This window comes from Rhipicephalus sanguineus, chromosome 6 (genome assembly GCF_013339695.2).
Source record: "Rhipicephalus sanguineus isolate Rsan-2018 chromosome 6, BIME_Rsan_1.4, whole genome shotgun sequence".
NCBI classification, from domain to species: domain Eukaryota; kingdom Metazoa; phylum Arthropoda; class Arachnida; order Ixodida; family Ixodidae; genus Rhipicephalus; species Rhipicephalus sanguineus.
This window is the reverse complement of record NC_051181.1, coordinates 109426222-109440130: the sequence shown is the minus strand read 5'-3', so window position 1 is coordinate 109440130 and position 13909 is coordinate 109426222. Positions and strand designations below refer to the sequence as shown.

General features: G+C 44.9%; 3 protein-coding genes across 3 annotated transcripts; 1 reads left to right on the top strand and 2 right to left on the bottom strand.

Annotated features, from left to right (window-relative positions):
- Positions 1-2320: 2320 nt before the first annotated feature.
- Positions 2321-2821, bottom strand: LOC119397470 (uncharacterized). Its single transcript, XM_037664896.1, has one exon. The coding sequence runs from the start codon at positions 2819-2821 to the stop codon at positions 2321-2323; it is 501 nt and encodes a 166-aa protein (XP_037520824.1).
- A 508-nt stretch (positions 2822-3329) lies between these two features.
- LOC119397469 (uncharacterized) lies at positions 3330-4292 on the bottom strand. The gene has a single exon (XM_037664895.1). The coding sequence runs from the start codon at positions 4290-4292 to the stop codon at positions 3330-3332; it is 963 nt and encodes a 320-aa protein (XP_037520823.1).
- A 1901-nt stretch (positions 4293-6193) lies between these two features.
- On the top strand, positions 6194-13030 carry LOC119396163 (uncharacterized). Its single transcript, XM_037663252.2, has 5 exons — positions 6194-6325; positions 8740-8937; positions 10780-11134; positions 12550-12611; positions 12876-13030. The coding sequence occupies exons 1-4, from the start codon at positions 6289-6291 to the stop codon at positions 12566-12568; spliced, it is 609 nt and encodes a 202-aa protein (XP_037519180.1). The 5' UTR covers positions 6194-6288; the 3' UTR covers positions 12569-12611; positions 12876-13030.
- The last annotated feature ends 879 nt before the right edge of the window (positions 13031-13909 follow it).

Sequence of the window (13909 nt, the reverse complement as noted above, 5' to 3'; positions counted from 1 at the left end):
ATTCACATGAGATTTAATACTTCTTATCTTTAGGACAACGCCAAATGCACTTTGCAATGCGCTTGAACCACAGAGCGGCACCTAAACTGATATGACTCTCGTGAATGGAGGGTACGACGACCACACACAGCCCTCTCGACAAGTGCACTCACTGATCTTATTACAGTACATATACAGCCGGTCAAGGCCAATTTGCTTCTTTACATCGTGTTAGGCACACGTACGTGCGGTTAAAGTTGCACTAACGCAACGGAACAAACCGCATTTTTAGGACCTGCATGACGTACGCGCACATGCAAACACAACGTGGCTAGCAGACGACGCATGGAGCAATCCACACTAGGCGCGGTTCGGCCAGAAGCCACCAGGCGGCGACTCTGCCCGATCTCGCGGCCAATAGCGCATAGCGTGGCTGCGTAATCCCGAGGAGGAAGCCGCGCATCTCGAAGCTAGACGTGTCGGTCGACGGGGAATACGAGAGGCGATGGGTCCGTGCTTCGCTTTGTCAAGCTTTGCGCGACTGAGTGGAAGCTGCCCGCAATTTTTATTGCTCTAGCAATATATGGACAGTCTCGACGGGTTTTTGCTGTCGCCGTTGCCGTCATGTCCTTTCGGTATGAAGTCCAAATTGATAAGATCCCCCCGCGCATTGTATATTCTACCGCGGGTAAATGCGCGCGAGCGGGGGCGACGAACGCGGCCGAAGCAGAGATCAAACGAGCCGGCCCATTTCCGTCGCTCGGAGGGTGCGTGCAATAACATCACCCCGCTCGGGAGGCCTGCCTTCGAAGCAGACAGGAAACGCCCCGCTCGCCTTTAACGACCGTGAAAGACACGAGGTGGGGGGCGGGGGGGGGTTGTCGCGCGAGCAGCTACCTTGAACTTTGACTCTAAGGGCGCGGTCGCAATCGCTGGCGCGCGCGCCATCTCGAAAGCCATCACAGCGGGCGGCTCGTATACCCTTCTACGTGCTGCGCTCTCACCGCGAAGTGACTATGCGCAAAGCATCTCTCTCTGGAGCGGCCGTATTCTATTACACCAGCGTTTTGTAGTTACGCGAGATCGGATACAAAACAGTTAGCTGCCATCTTCAATTCGTGTAACACTACAATTTATTGCTATCGCATTCATCGCTTCGCCCTTGCGGTGAAACTCACTTTTTTTTATTGCCCCACACAATAAGCTTTGTTATGAGCTCTAGCGTGCGACTTTTCAGTGTGTCCAATTTGAACTCACAGGCGCAAGCAGTCGCTAACCCTCAACGGCGTGTACACAATTGCCTGCCATGTGCATAGCGTGCAGAAGCCACTTTATCATTCTTGTTTTCGTTCGCAGACCCAGAAAGCAGTCGATGCACTGTTCTGCTTTTTTAAGCGCGACTGGCCTGTGTCAACGCCTTTGACACCGCAATGCAGACCGACATCGCTCATCCATTTCCCACGTGTTATTTATAGCCAAGCTGCTTGAACACGTGGAAAACTTAGCACGTAGAAAGCGATTTCTAGGCTTGACAAACGGAATTGGAGGTTTCGGCCTGCCAGTGCTACTACCCGTGCACCTCATACTTGCCCTTCTAGCATCAGTAATGCTTTCATTTGGGCCAGTTGGCGCAAACTTGTTTGATTCATGGCTGCGAATTCATGCTGCGAAGGGGCGTAAAAGAGAGCACGTGATGAGGTTCGTGCATATATAGGTTTACTTTGGCGTTCAGTAATAAAGTTGGTAGTTTGCGCCCGTCGTGTGTACTTCTCTTCTGTTGTCCGTGTTTTTAGAGCAGCCATGAATCAAGTCACTTCTAGCATCATTCGTTCTTGTCAGTACAGAAGTGCCTCGGTGAAATCCTTGGACTGCATTTCAGCAGAAAATCTCACCGTCGCTTCGTACTCAAACGATTCAACTGCTCCGTGATCTATATAAATACGAGTTATGTTAAAAAAGCATGGCTGATCCCTCCGTCATAGGAATCGGAATAACACGAAAGTGCAACATGTCTTCACAGGGGCAGTTGAGCATTGATCTATGAGATCTTGTACAATGTCTGTTGGTGTTTTGCAGCCATAGCACCGTCAAACACAAAGAAGGACGCACGAAACGAACGCACAGGTACACTCAGGAGGAGCGCGAACTAACAGCTGTCACAGTTATTATTAATATTTGTAGTATCGCGCCGCGGCAGTAACACACTCCGTAAGCGCAAAAACAAGAATCGTTTATTGCAGATAGCGTTGCTGTATTTATGCTGTGTGCCTTTGAGCGCGCATGCGCACACGTTGGTGCCGAGTCTGCACTTTAGATGCCGCGACATGGCACTTACTTTCCCTTAGACGAAGCCAAGTCTGTCTGGCTGCCTTCTTATGCGCGTAGAACGCCTGGGAAGTTCCGATGCCGTCGGTGTCCTTGAATCGGTCTCACTGGGAGACCGCGATGTGCACAGCGATAAGTCTGTTGACTCGATGTTGTCGCCTGCCGAAGGTTGGTCATGTGAGGGTGGATCACGTGGTGAGGGTTGCTGCTCAGAAGACCGGGTCGCGGAGAGCTCCTGCTTTGCCACCGTTGTGAGGTGCCGTGGCCGCAGATGGTCCACGTGACGACACTGCATTCCTCCGGTGGTGTCCACCATAACCAAGCGCCTACCTCTTGATGACGTCACCATGCCGGGTAACCATCGCTGACCGGCTTGATTGTACTGGCGTGACCACACAGGCGCCCCCTGAGGAAAACGCTGCATCGGCGCTGTGAAAGTGTTCACCACGGGCTCCCGGTCCACCTCCTCTGGAAATTGTGCGCTTAGACGGGTCCTTGGCTGAAAACCGAGCATCATCTCGGCGGGCGATTGGCCGCCTTGAGTCGGTGTTGTCCTGTAACGCAGTAAGAACTTGTTAATTCGACTGAGCAAACTTCCCACTTTGTTTTTGTTCATTCCTTCTTTAATGGTGCGCACAGCGCGCTCTGCCGATCCGTTTGACTGAGGATAGTATGGGGCGGAGTTGACATGGCGCACCTGATTATCTTCAAGAAATTTTTCAGTAACTGAACTGTTAAATTGTGGCGCATTGTCGGAGACGACTGTCTGAGGCAGGCCGAAACGCGCGAACATACCACGCAGTGCTTCAACTGTGGTTTCTGCACTAGCTGTTTTGAGGGGTACTGCTTCCAACCATTTAGTTTCCGCATCCACTACGACCAAGATCATATGCCCTTCCACCGGACCAGCGTAGTCGATGTGCAGGCGAGACCAACGTTTGTTGGTTTTCGGCCAGCTGATAGGGGCCTGCCTTGCTGGCATGGGCCTATTCTGGACACATGGCTGGTAGCTGTGCACCAACTCTTCAATGTCGTGGTCCAATCCGGGATACCAAAACAATGAGCGCGCCAGACGCTCCATAGCCGTCATGCCGGGATGGGTATCGTGGAGTAGTTGAAGAATATTTGACCGTCAAATTTTCCTCGCGTGGCTTCAATGTAGCTCCGTCGCCCGAGCTGTGAGCAACGAGAGCAAGCAGCATCTCTTCTTCGCTCTCACCTTCTGTTGGCTCTACGGCAAATGCGCCCGTCGCCCGGGAACGCCCCTGGCTGCACACCTTTGTCAGGTGTCCTGTAATGCCGCAATGATAGCATCTTGCGTTGCGATGACGGCATGTGCGCGTAGCGTGGGGGCCACCACATCGATCGCACGCATGCCTGCTTGCTTCATTGCCCCGCTGTGTACAATGCCGCCGCCCTTGCTGTGACTGCAAAACGTTGGTGCTGCTCATTGTCGTCTCCGGGAGCCCTTCGCGCATGTCTCGCACGTCGTTCAGTGCTTTTTCCGATGCTATAGTGAATTCCTCCGCCTCCTCGACTCTTAGCTTCTTGTGCGTAAGGAGGCAACGACGGGCATCGTCATCCCGAATGCCGCATACGATGCGGTCTCGCAGCATCCGATTCAGGGAGTCGCCGAAATTGCAATTCTTCGCCAATCTTCGGAGGTCGGAGATGTATTCCCGAACGCTCTCATCTCCCTGTTGCTTGCGCATGAAGAACGAGACACTTGCTGCTGTTTCATTAACTTGGGGATTGTACTGTTCCTCCAGGTATTCAACGATTTGCTCGTAGGTTCGGCTGTTGACCGACACGGTTGAAAGGCGACCTTGCAAGAGGCGGACGACATTATCGCTCAACGAAGACACCAGAAGAGCACGGCGCTTTGCACTGTCGGTGATTTCATTTCCCTCGAAATACGCTTCCAGGCGTATCCTGTACGTGCTCCAGCTGCTTACCGTTTCGTCGAAAACCGGGGGGCGTGATGCCATCGTCCGATGCGTGCCCGCTGCCGATCACACTAGCATGGTGTGATCCAGCTAGGTGAAAACACCCTCGTCGCCACTGTAGTATCGCGCTGCGGCAGTAACACACTCCGTAAGCGCCAGAACAAGAATCGTTTATTGCAGATAGCGTTGCTGTATTTATGCTGTGTGCCTTTGAGCGCGCATGCGCACACGTTGGTGCCGAGTCTGCACTTTAGATGCCGCGACATGGCAATATTATTATTATTATTTGATTTGCATACATAGATACACAAGGACAAAGCGAAATGAGGGAGAGAGCAAGCTGGCAACTGCCACCAAGAGGGGCACAACGCCTGCCTGCTCTTTCGGGAGGAGGGAAGAGATAGAGAAAAGGAAGTTAGGAGGAGAAAAAGAGGAAAGGAGATAGGGAAGTGGCCGCGCTGCTTCCCTATCTGCAGCTCGTTCTGCAGCTCGTGAGACGATCGGTTCTAATGTTCTAATGTAAGTCGCTTACGGGGGCTTTATTACAGCAAGGCGGACGTCGACCGCTATAACGTCGCCTCGACGCTGCGGACAACGTGTTATGTCATCCCGCATGCAACATGACGGACAAGTATAAGCACTACATATCGGCTCACTGCGTCTGATGTTGGTAATACCTGTGTTGCTGTTGGCATCGTTACGCAACTGTAAACAACTGCTTATATAACAGACACCGTGCAACTCTTCAACATGTGTGTGCGTATACCATTAGCGCCCATCTTCAGCGTCATTTCGTAACGTCTCGCTCAATGTAAAAAATTACGCCACAGTCACCTTCCCGCCGCGTGCTTCGCATTACATAGATTCCCACGGTACGTGGGATTTGCCGAATTCTTTTCCTTCATCGTCGTCTTCCCTGAAGGTAAACTAGCAGTAGAGGGTGGTAGTTAAACTGCCGGCGCATTTGGCCTATTCAGCAATGATATATAAAAAGCTAATATAAACAAACCGAAATGGAACATCGATGTCGAGTAATTTTAATTAAACAGTCTCAGCTCCTGCGAATGGACAATTTATTCACCATATCAGCTTAAGAAATTTTAAAACGCACACGACGCGTAAAAATAAGACGACTTGATGATCTCCTGTAACGTGGTTTTTATTAGGAGACAAAATGTACTGTTCCTAATGCACAGCCTGCTGCTAAACAGCTTCCCCAGGAGACGCCTATAGCCATAACATTGTTTACGTGATAACCCATCTGTTCTGCCCGCTTTGCTTTTCTCTCTAAGGTCGCGAAGCCGAACCATGCGTTTGTGCAGATGGCCAGAGAAAGAAACTGTAAAAAAAGAAGGACAACCTACAAATATGAAATCAGGGAAGCCATTTCGTTCCAGATCTCGTTGAAAATAGCGTTGCCTTGGCAACAGAATTGTGCGTCACATGACTGCGACTATTGTGCCAAAGCCAAGGTTTTGGTGTTTTCCTCTCGAACTACATATGACAAAAGGAGAGATTTACAAAGGGGTGCTTACGGCGAGTGAGCATCTGCGCGATGCTTAATCTCAGGGCGAGCATTGTTACTTTAAAGCAGAAATTGAGGGATTGGGGAAAAGAATGGTACATATGAGACACGGTGTGCGAAGTTGACGCTGAAACTGCGAACCGCAGAAGTGACTTTCAGTGCTGTTTTTTTTTCTATAGCGACGTCATCACAGATGAAATAATGAGTCCGCTTCCTTTCCGTGTCGCAAAGCGAACACTTCTTGTCGCAAACAACTTCGAAGCCTACGTACTAAGGCCGCACCAACAGCCATGCACTTGCGTTTAAATATAGCTGTTGTTTTGCACAAGATGCACAGCCTTGACTTGCTAGAAAAAAACAAAGGGGGCGAAGAAGCGATCAGTCAATATAAGGCCTTTTGTAACAGAAATTTCACGCAATAAAAAGCCGAACCGGGTTCCCATATCGAGGTATTCTGAACAAGAGGAGCTGCACGTTCTTTTGGACCACGGCATTGCCAGCTCGTCCGGAAACATGAATACTTTTATAGTTGCATGCCTCCTGTCCGCTGGTAAGCAAATCTACGTAATCTTCTTTCTTGCTTATGTGCTTATGCCTACAGACATCGCGAATTATTTCATCCAGCAGAGCTGCTCCGATTATTCTGTATATTTGCTTTTATATGGTTTGAGAATGTCTGTAAGTTTAAAGTGGCACGGCTACATGCCTGAAATAAGTGGAGAAGCTGGCACTGTGCTAAATGTTTCAAATGGTGGTGTAAAAATCAGTTTGTACTGAGCAGTAAGCTGCCTTTGACGAATTAAAACACGCCCATATACCACATGCGCTTAACGAGTAGACATTGCCTTTGATTTTGCGTGTTGAACCACGGCGCAACCACCGAGGCGAGTACGATAAGAAGAAAGACAAACAAGGCGCTGACTTACAACTAGTTCATTTTCTTAAGAAACGCGCATATGTACGAGGCACAGAAGAACAAAACAACATGGAAACAAAAAAAAATAATAAGGAAAGAAAGACAAGAACGCTGGGTAGTTGCGCAGTGGTTCAACGTACATCCCCCACTCGCCCAAATTTTCACGTTACTAAGCTTTGATTATGCGGTCACAAACATTACCACTTTGCTGTTTTCGATTCAGTTGTGCATACATGTATTTTATGACTCATTTAAGCAAACTATTGGAACTGAGCTTTACGAGGAGTTTCCCCTCTCATAGGCAATGTAACATATTCTGAAATACCAGTGAACGTCAAAGTGAGTTGATATACACTTAATGAGACTCTCACGATCATTTCAAGGTCTCAACTTTATATTTTGGAACCAAAAAAATTATAACAATGTTATTCTTGCTCGCCACTAATCTACAAAGTTCATAGTTTTCTGCTGGAAATGAATGCGTGCGGGAAAAATGCATTATACTATAAAAGTACCTTGAAGGCAAGAATCGGGACTTTCTAGAAAGCAAGAACATTCTATTGAAGTGACCTGCCTGCTCAAAGTAAGTGCCTATTGGCAAAGGAAGGAACAGTGGAAGAAATTTCGATTGCCTAGCTCTATCCAAGCCCAACTTTTATTTATTGTGTTCACATGATGTGCGATGTCATTGACACTGATAGGAAAACTTGGGAATGAGTTTTGAATTTATAAAAAGGAATACCGAGTGAACGAAATACAGCATACACTTGGTAAAAGTGCACGCTTATTACGCATAGTATTATGCTAATTTCTGACAATACGACAATATCGCATGTATGTTCAATAGTAAAGAAAACATAAATGGAATTCATTCCATTTTCAACCGCACTACAGAAGAGTGGAACCGAACCAGCAAAAAATAAACGCACGGCATGCTGTGTTTTTTGTTTGCTAGTCTTTAAAGAGATAAGTGCAGTTGAAGATGATTCGTTACCAGTTTGCCTAATTTGCACTGGTAATAACTGACGTCCACTGACTTTAACCTCCATGCATTCTTAACTTTTTCACAGCGCTAATTAAACGCCCGCAAACGTGTCAGAAGCTCGTTGCTGAGGCCAGGAACCGGGATTCCTCCCATCCATAAAAATGTTATAATCCTTGAAATTTTCTGATCATGATTTAGAATATACACCGAACAGCAAAAGTTTACGGGAGGCCAAATGTTCGAGAAAGCTATACTTTCGCTTTATCTAGAAACATAAACTCCGAATAAATGCCCCAGCGTGCAGTTGGTATTGCAACCTATACCGTCACCAGCTATATTAGGAGCATGACGCACTAATAGAGCAGAAATTTACATTTATTGCGGAGCCAGCGTCCCATAAACTTTTGCTGTCGGGCTAGCGTTTTAGGGACGATGGCCGACCAGTCGCCAACAGCTCTTACGAATGAAGAGCACTGCGTCTTGGCGTCGGTTTTTCTCAAATAACTCGACGGAGAACCGTCAGTTGTACAGTAGCTGACGATAAGTTCTTCTTTGTCGGGCCTCACGTGATTACCAATAGTCACACAGCCTAATACGTGTAGACACTTTTCCAAGCCCATGTTCAAGAATTTTTCATCTCTCCAAGCCTCCACCTTCGACTGAAGTTCGGTCTTATTTGTATAGTCATTCGGAAGGCATTAGGACATTTAGATTACAGGTCTTTTAGAGAACAGAAGTTTTATGGCCGTCTTGTCACACATTTGCGATGAGAAATGCTACTAAGGTGTTGCTGAAATACTTAAAATGCACAGGCCTGTACGAGAGCTTGGGACGAACTAGTCGTCGAACGCTCAGTTCTTTGCGGCCTTGTGCCTGTGCAATGTACGGATTCTCTCCTCCTGATCATCACCTTTTAGCACATTTTTTCTTGACCAGTCTCCTCCATATCGCCAACAGGGCCTTCTTAATTTCCCAGCATTTCTCTCATTAGTGCTGTCTTTTTCCTGCCATGCTCGTGATGTAAATATCGTAACACTAAAGTAACATGGTGTATTGCACACAGCCGCTCTTACAAGTGCACGAAGCGAACGTCGTCTGGGAAGCGATGCTGGGGCCACCGGTGGAATCAGCGGCAGGCTGCAAGCCGGCGTTGAACGACTCGGTCCCGGTGGAGCGCCGGGTTTGACCGCAAGCATTGGAGGTAGTCTAGGTGCAAGGCTCGGTGGTCAGGCCGGTATTGGCGCAGGCAGCTATGGCTACGGTAAGATCCATTTCAAAGGTGAAGTTATAACGTGAACGGTGCCTCGCGAGTCTCGTGAAGTGTTCACGGCAAAAAGTGTACGGTCATGCTCATTATATCATTATAAGCTTCAACATGCAGCCATGTGCTAGAAATGGCCCCAAGTCTGCGCCGTGACACTAGCAAACGTTAAATTGTAACACAAAATAATATTGATAGGAACAGCGCTTACTTAAATTTTTTCTGATGTTGGCGCTGTCGTGTACTGCTTCCACCATTTCAGACAGGTGTACTATGTTACAAACCATTTTTTAAACGGCTGTACAAAGCTTTATACGGGCCATCGTCAAATTTGTATCAATGTGATATCTATCGTAGCCTGTACTAAACTTCAAGACGAAGTATAGCGCCAGCCGCTTGAAAGAAGAGCTTGCAGGTGACAGAGGGCTATTGCCGCAACACATCAGTGAGGTTATGGTTCACAGACACATGGACGAGCAATCGGAAGGGATGTTCTGCTATCTGTGGCCCAGAGGATAGATCAGAAAATTATGAATAAACAATGAATAATTATCAATAATTTTGCTACAGGAGCACAATCCTATGTATATCAGTGTCATCTGGTCACAGCAACTAATGCGACTAATCTGCCCCATATTTTCGTAATGTTGAACCGATAGTACATAAAACAGAAGGGGCGTGGCAAAATACATCATCGAAAAGGATGTGCAACGGTCTTCTTTGTCTCAGTTTTTTAATGAAGTATTTGCTCATGTGTCTGGGCTGGTTTTTGCTCATGCTTCTGGGTTGGTATTTAAAACAGCATCCTAACAGCCTTACAGAAGACAAACGGGCTCATTTGGCCGCTTAACAGGTTTATAGATTATTTTGTGTCGAAGTAACGTGTGCAAATATTTTCGTCGGTGAGGATAAACGGATGTTGGTTTTTTATCAGCAGCCACTTAGTAAATATTGCTAACATTGACTAATGATTAGCGACACTAATACTTGAAGCAATATATGTAATCATCGTATTTCTGATAAACTGAAATACCATGCATTGCTACCTATGTTTATTCGGTTCTTTCAAGCTCTTAAAAATATGACCTAAGAATAAATATTACCAGTTCATTTTTTCTTGCTGTTGAGTTTTATTTAAAAAAGAGGCAGCTGGCGCATCAACGTAGCGGACAATGAATGCTGAATATATGCGCATATCTGAACTCAATATGGTGCATCAAGAATAAATTTTTTTTATGCTCACATATTTAAAAATGCATTGTTTATTCAAATTTCAACGCAATCCGCAAAAGCTGCACGTGAATTAAATAGAAATAAAGTCAGTTTTGCTTACAAAAATAAAAAAAAATGTTTACTACGCAATAGTTTTGAAGGTTTGACGAGTTGGTATTACATATACAAATTCGTGAAGGAGAGGTAAGTAAAAAGAAAACATGGCCGAAGGAGCCATAAGAGGAGGCAAAAGAGCACTGATGAGCAACATCAGCACTCTTGCTCCTCCTGATGTGGCCCTTTTCGCCATTTCTACATAATCTTTATTGTACTGTAACAAGTTTAAATTTGCTGAACACTATCGTTGTAGTCTCAATTTCTAATATTGGCGTACTTTTTGCCACGAATGGCTCACATATCAGGGCAGTATTGAAGAATGGCCTACATTATCCCATGCATACGCCATTTATGTTGCTGAGCTTTTTGAGAGCGATTGCTAAAAGATGTGTTCCAAGCTCTTACGCGATGCAAAAGTAACACTTGTCAGCATTCAGCTTACTCCATTTTTTAAAGCAGAAGGCAAATTTAGCGCACTTAATTGCGACTGTTTCAATGGCTTACACCATGCAGGAGGAGCTGCAGGCTATCCTGGATGGTACGGATCGCCCTGGGCTGGCGCTTACGGTGGGTATGCCTCTTACGGAGTGCCCTATGGCAGTGGACACTACGGCTTCAACCCGTATGGTGACTACGGCTTGTACGGTGCGTACAGCCCATACGGCGGATACGGAGGATATGGTGGATACAGTGGATATGGCGGATACAATACACCTGGAGGCTATGCCACCTATGGCTATCCTGGAGTAAGTCCCACCTCTGGCAACTGGGGTACCGGCTCATTTGGTGGAGCAACAGGAGCCGCTGTACCAAGGGCTTCTGGTGCCTCTGCTGCCGGACCATCTGGTGCATCTAGCAGCGCATCTAGGTGAGACTTCTCTTGCCATTTCAGTTCAGCAGGGAGGCCCCTCTGTTCAGCTCGCACTAGCGCTTTTATAAGATACAGGGATGTACAAGGGATGTACAAGAGCGGGCTAGTGGTAATCCCTTTCAGACAATAAAGCAAATGGCAAGGGCTGGCTAGTTGGTAATCCTCGCCCGAAAATTCCCGAGCAAATATTTGCTCGGGAATTATTATCATAAAAAATGTGTGTTATTAAATGCAACTCATGGAAGACGAATAACGCATCCCACTGCTTTTTTTTCTTTTTTACGAGGTATGATAAGTCGATAGAATAAAAATTGCTGTTGTTTAATAATATGATTTTCGATCATAAAATATCAAGAAATGTTTTGGAAATGCTAACAAAAAACCCGTACGAAATGGTACACAACCTTTTTGATGCACGCAATGAATCACTCTGTTGTTAAAGTTTAAACCGCTTATTTGTGTTAAATGTAACCTTGTTATTCCCCACTTTCCACATCAATGTAAGTACGTAAAAATTCTAGGCAGTTGTTACTGACCATGCTCAAAGCAACATTTTTTTTTCTCGCGCGAAGGACGGTGTTGTTGAGTAAATATCAGGTCGGAATGAAATCAGAAAGCCAGCAGAGATGATCGGGCAAAAGCACCAAATCGGTAAACTGAATTGGTAAAAACATACAGAATGAGCTGATATACACACACACACACACACACACACACACACACACATATATATATATATATATATATATATATATATATATATATATATATATATATATATATATATATATATATATATATATATATATATTTATATATATATATATATATATATATATATATACGCACACACACATGGTTAAAGAGAACTTCTGGCTACCGTAATAAAAATTGAGAAAAATTTCGTAATACAATATAGGAAACAAAACAAATATTTCTTTTACCCTGACAGTTTCAAGTGGAGGTCCTGCCTTCCTCAGAGGATGTAAGTGAAATGAAACGGTCATGGCTGAACCCACTGCACAAGGGCCGCCCACCAAGTTTGGGGGCCAGACGATACTTTTTTTCACTATATCTTTTTTCTCTCTTTTTTTGCTTTTTTTGAAAGTATCGTGTGGCCCCCAAACTGGGTTGGCGGCCCTTGTGCAGCGGGTTCGGCCATGGCCGTTTCATTTCACTTACATGCTCTGAGGAAGGCTGGACCTTCAGCTGAAACTGTCAGGGTAAAATAAATATTTGTTTTGTTTCCTATGTTGCAGTACGAAGTTTTTCACTATATATATATATATATATATATATATATATATATATATATATATATATATATATATATATATATATATATATTTATGATGTTAGTGTCCCTATTTTATTCGATTTTTCTTCACTGAAATGAATTGTTCTTTCTGCAGTGATGCACCCGCTTCTTGAATTTAAGGCAAGGCCAACAAGCTGACAAAAGGATTTTCAAAACGTACGTCACCAACATTGATCTGGTTTACTAGACTTTGCGCGAAATAATATAATTAGCAAAACTAGAAAAAACACAAATTATGCAGCTTGTTAGGGCAAACTTTTCATAGTACTTGGTATTACAAATACCTTGCTTGATCTAATTACTACCAATGATTGCATTTTTTTCTTTTTACACTTTTTACATTGACAATTTTATTTTAAAGAGACTGCAGTGATGTTATATTACTGACAACAGCTCCTTGTTTTCTTTTCTCTTTTCCAGTTTATCCTAATCTCTCGTGAACTTTGTGTGAGAAGAATTCAAGGTTTACTTGAATTTGTTGCTATATTAACATTCGATTTATAATATTTGGTGAAGGCTAAACGCGATGCATGCCATTCAGGAACGAAATAAATTAAATACAACGCATGGTTTTACGTTCTGTTTCGGCTCCATTGCTTTCTCGCTACAGACACCAGACATTGGCATGCAGCATGTTAACGGCAACATTTGCCTAAAAGATAAAACATTTCGATGCGTTTAACGTTAGCTTACTAGTTCTAGTTAAATTCCCCAAAAGCGTGCGCCACGGCGTTGAGATATGATCCTGACTGGAACGCCAGTTCGTTTGTCTCAAAAAATTCTGAAACCAATAACTCGATAGTACCAGTATACGTAGTCAGCTATGGAGGCAAAATGCTTAATGCTCATGTACTTAGCTTATGCGCACGTTAAAGAACACCACTTAGTCTAAATTTCCGAAGCCCTTCACAACGGCATCCCTCATAGTCATGTCGTGGTTTTAACGCGTAAAACCCCAACAATTATTGTTACCTCATGGCTAGAAAAGGGCAACGTGGTACATATACATATACCGATCTCCACTCTTTAGTAAATAATCTTGTCATAACTATCAACTAATAGGCAAGCAGCTCTTTTTATAAAAAAAAGAAACTTTGGTGACCTAAATATTTTAGCCTAACATTGATAGCTAAAATGGCTGTTATAAGTTTAACAGGCCGGAGGCATTTGTTCCGTGGCAGGTCACTATCAGTCTTACAAGTGACAGCTCTTTGCTATTTGACAGCAAAACTGTTGCGCATTGGTCAAAATTTACCGTATAGCCGTCGTCATCAGCCATAAAACAAACAGAAAAATAAAGGAACACTTCTAGAGCAATGCGTTAGCGTAATCGGGCCCCGTGCGCATAGCCTTCTCAATTGCCAGCCTCGCTTCGGTTCGAGGTGCATGCCTCAACCGTACTGTGAGGAAATGAATGATTTTGCGCGTAACATTGGCCGTTTCAAACTATCATA

Coding starts and splice junctions, on each gene's coding strand:
- LOC119396163 (XM_037663252.2), top strand. CDS start 6,289: ATGAATACTTTTATAGTTGCATGCCTCCTGTCCGCTG. Junction 6,326..8,739: donor TGCATGCCTCCTGTCCGCTG/GTAAGCAAATCT, acceptor TATTGCACACAG/CCGCTCTTACAAGTGCACGA. Junction 8,938..10,779: donor CGCAGGCAGCTATGGCTACG/GTAAGATCCATT, acceptor TACACCATGCAG/GAGGAGCTGCAGGCTATCCT.
- LOC119397469 (XM_037664895.1), bottom strand. CDS start 4,292: ATGGCATCACGCCCCCCGGTTTTCGACGAAACGGTAAGCAGCTGGAGC.
- LOC119397470 (XM_037664896.1), bottom strand. CDS start 2,821: ATGATGCTCGGTTTTCAGCCAAGGACCCGTCTAAGCGCACAATTTCCA.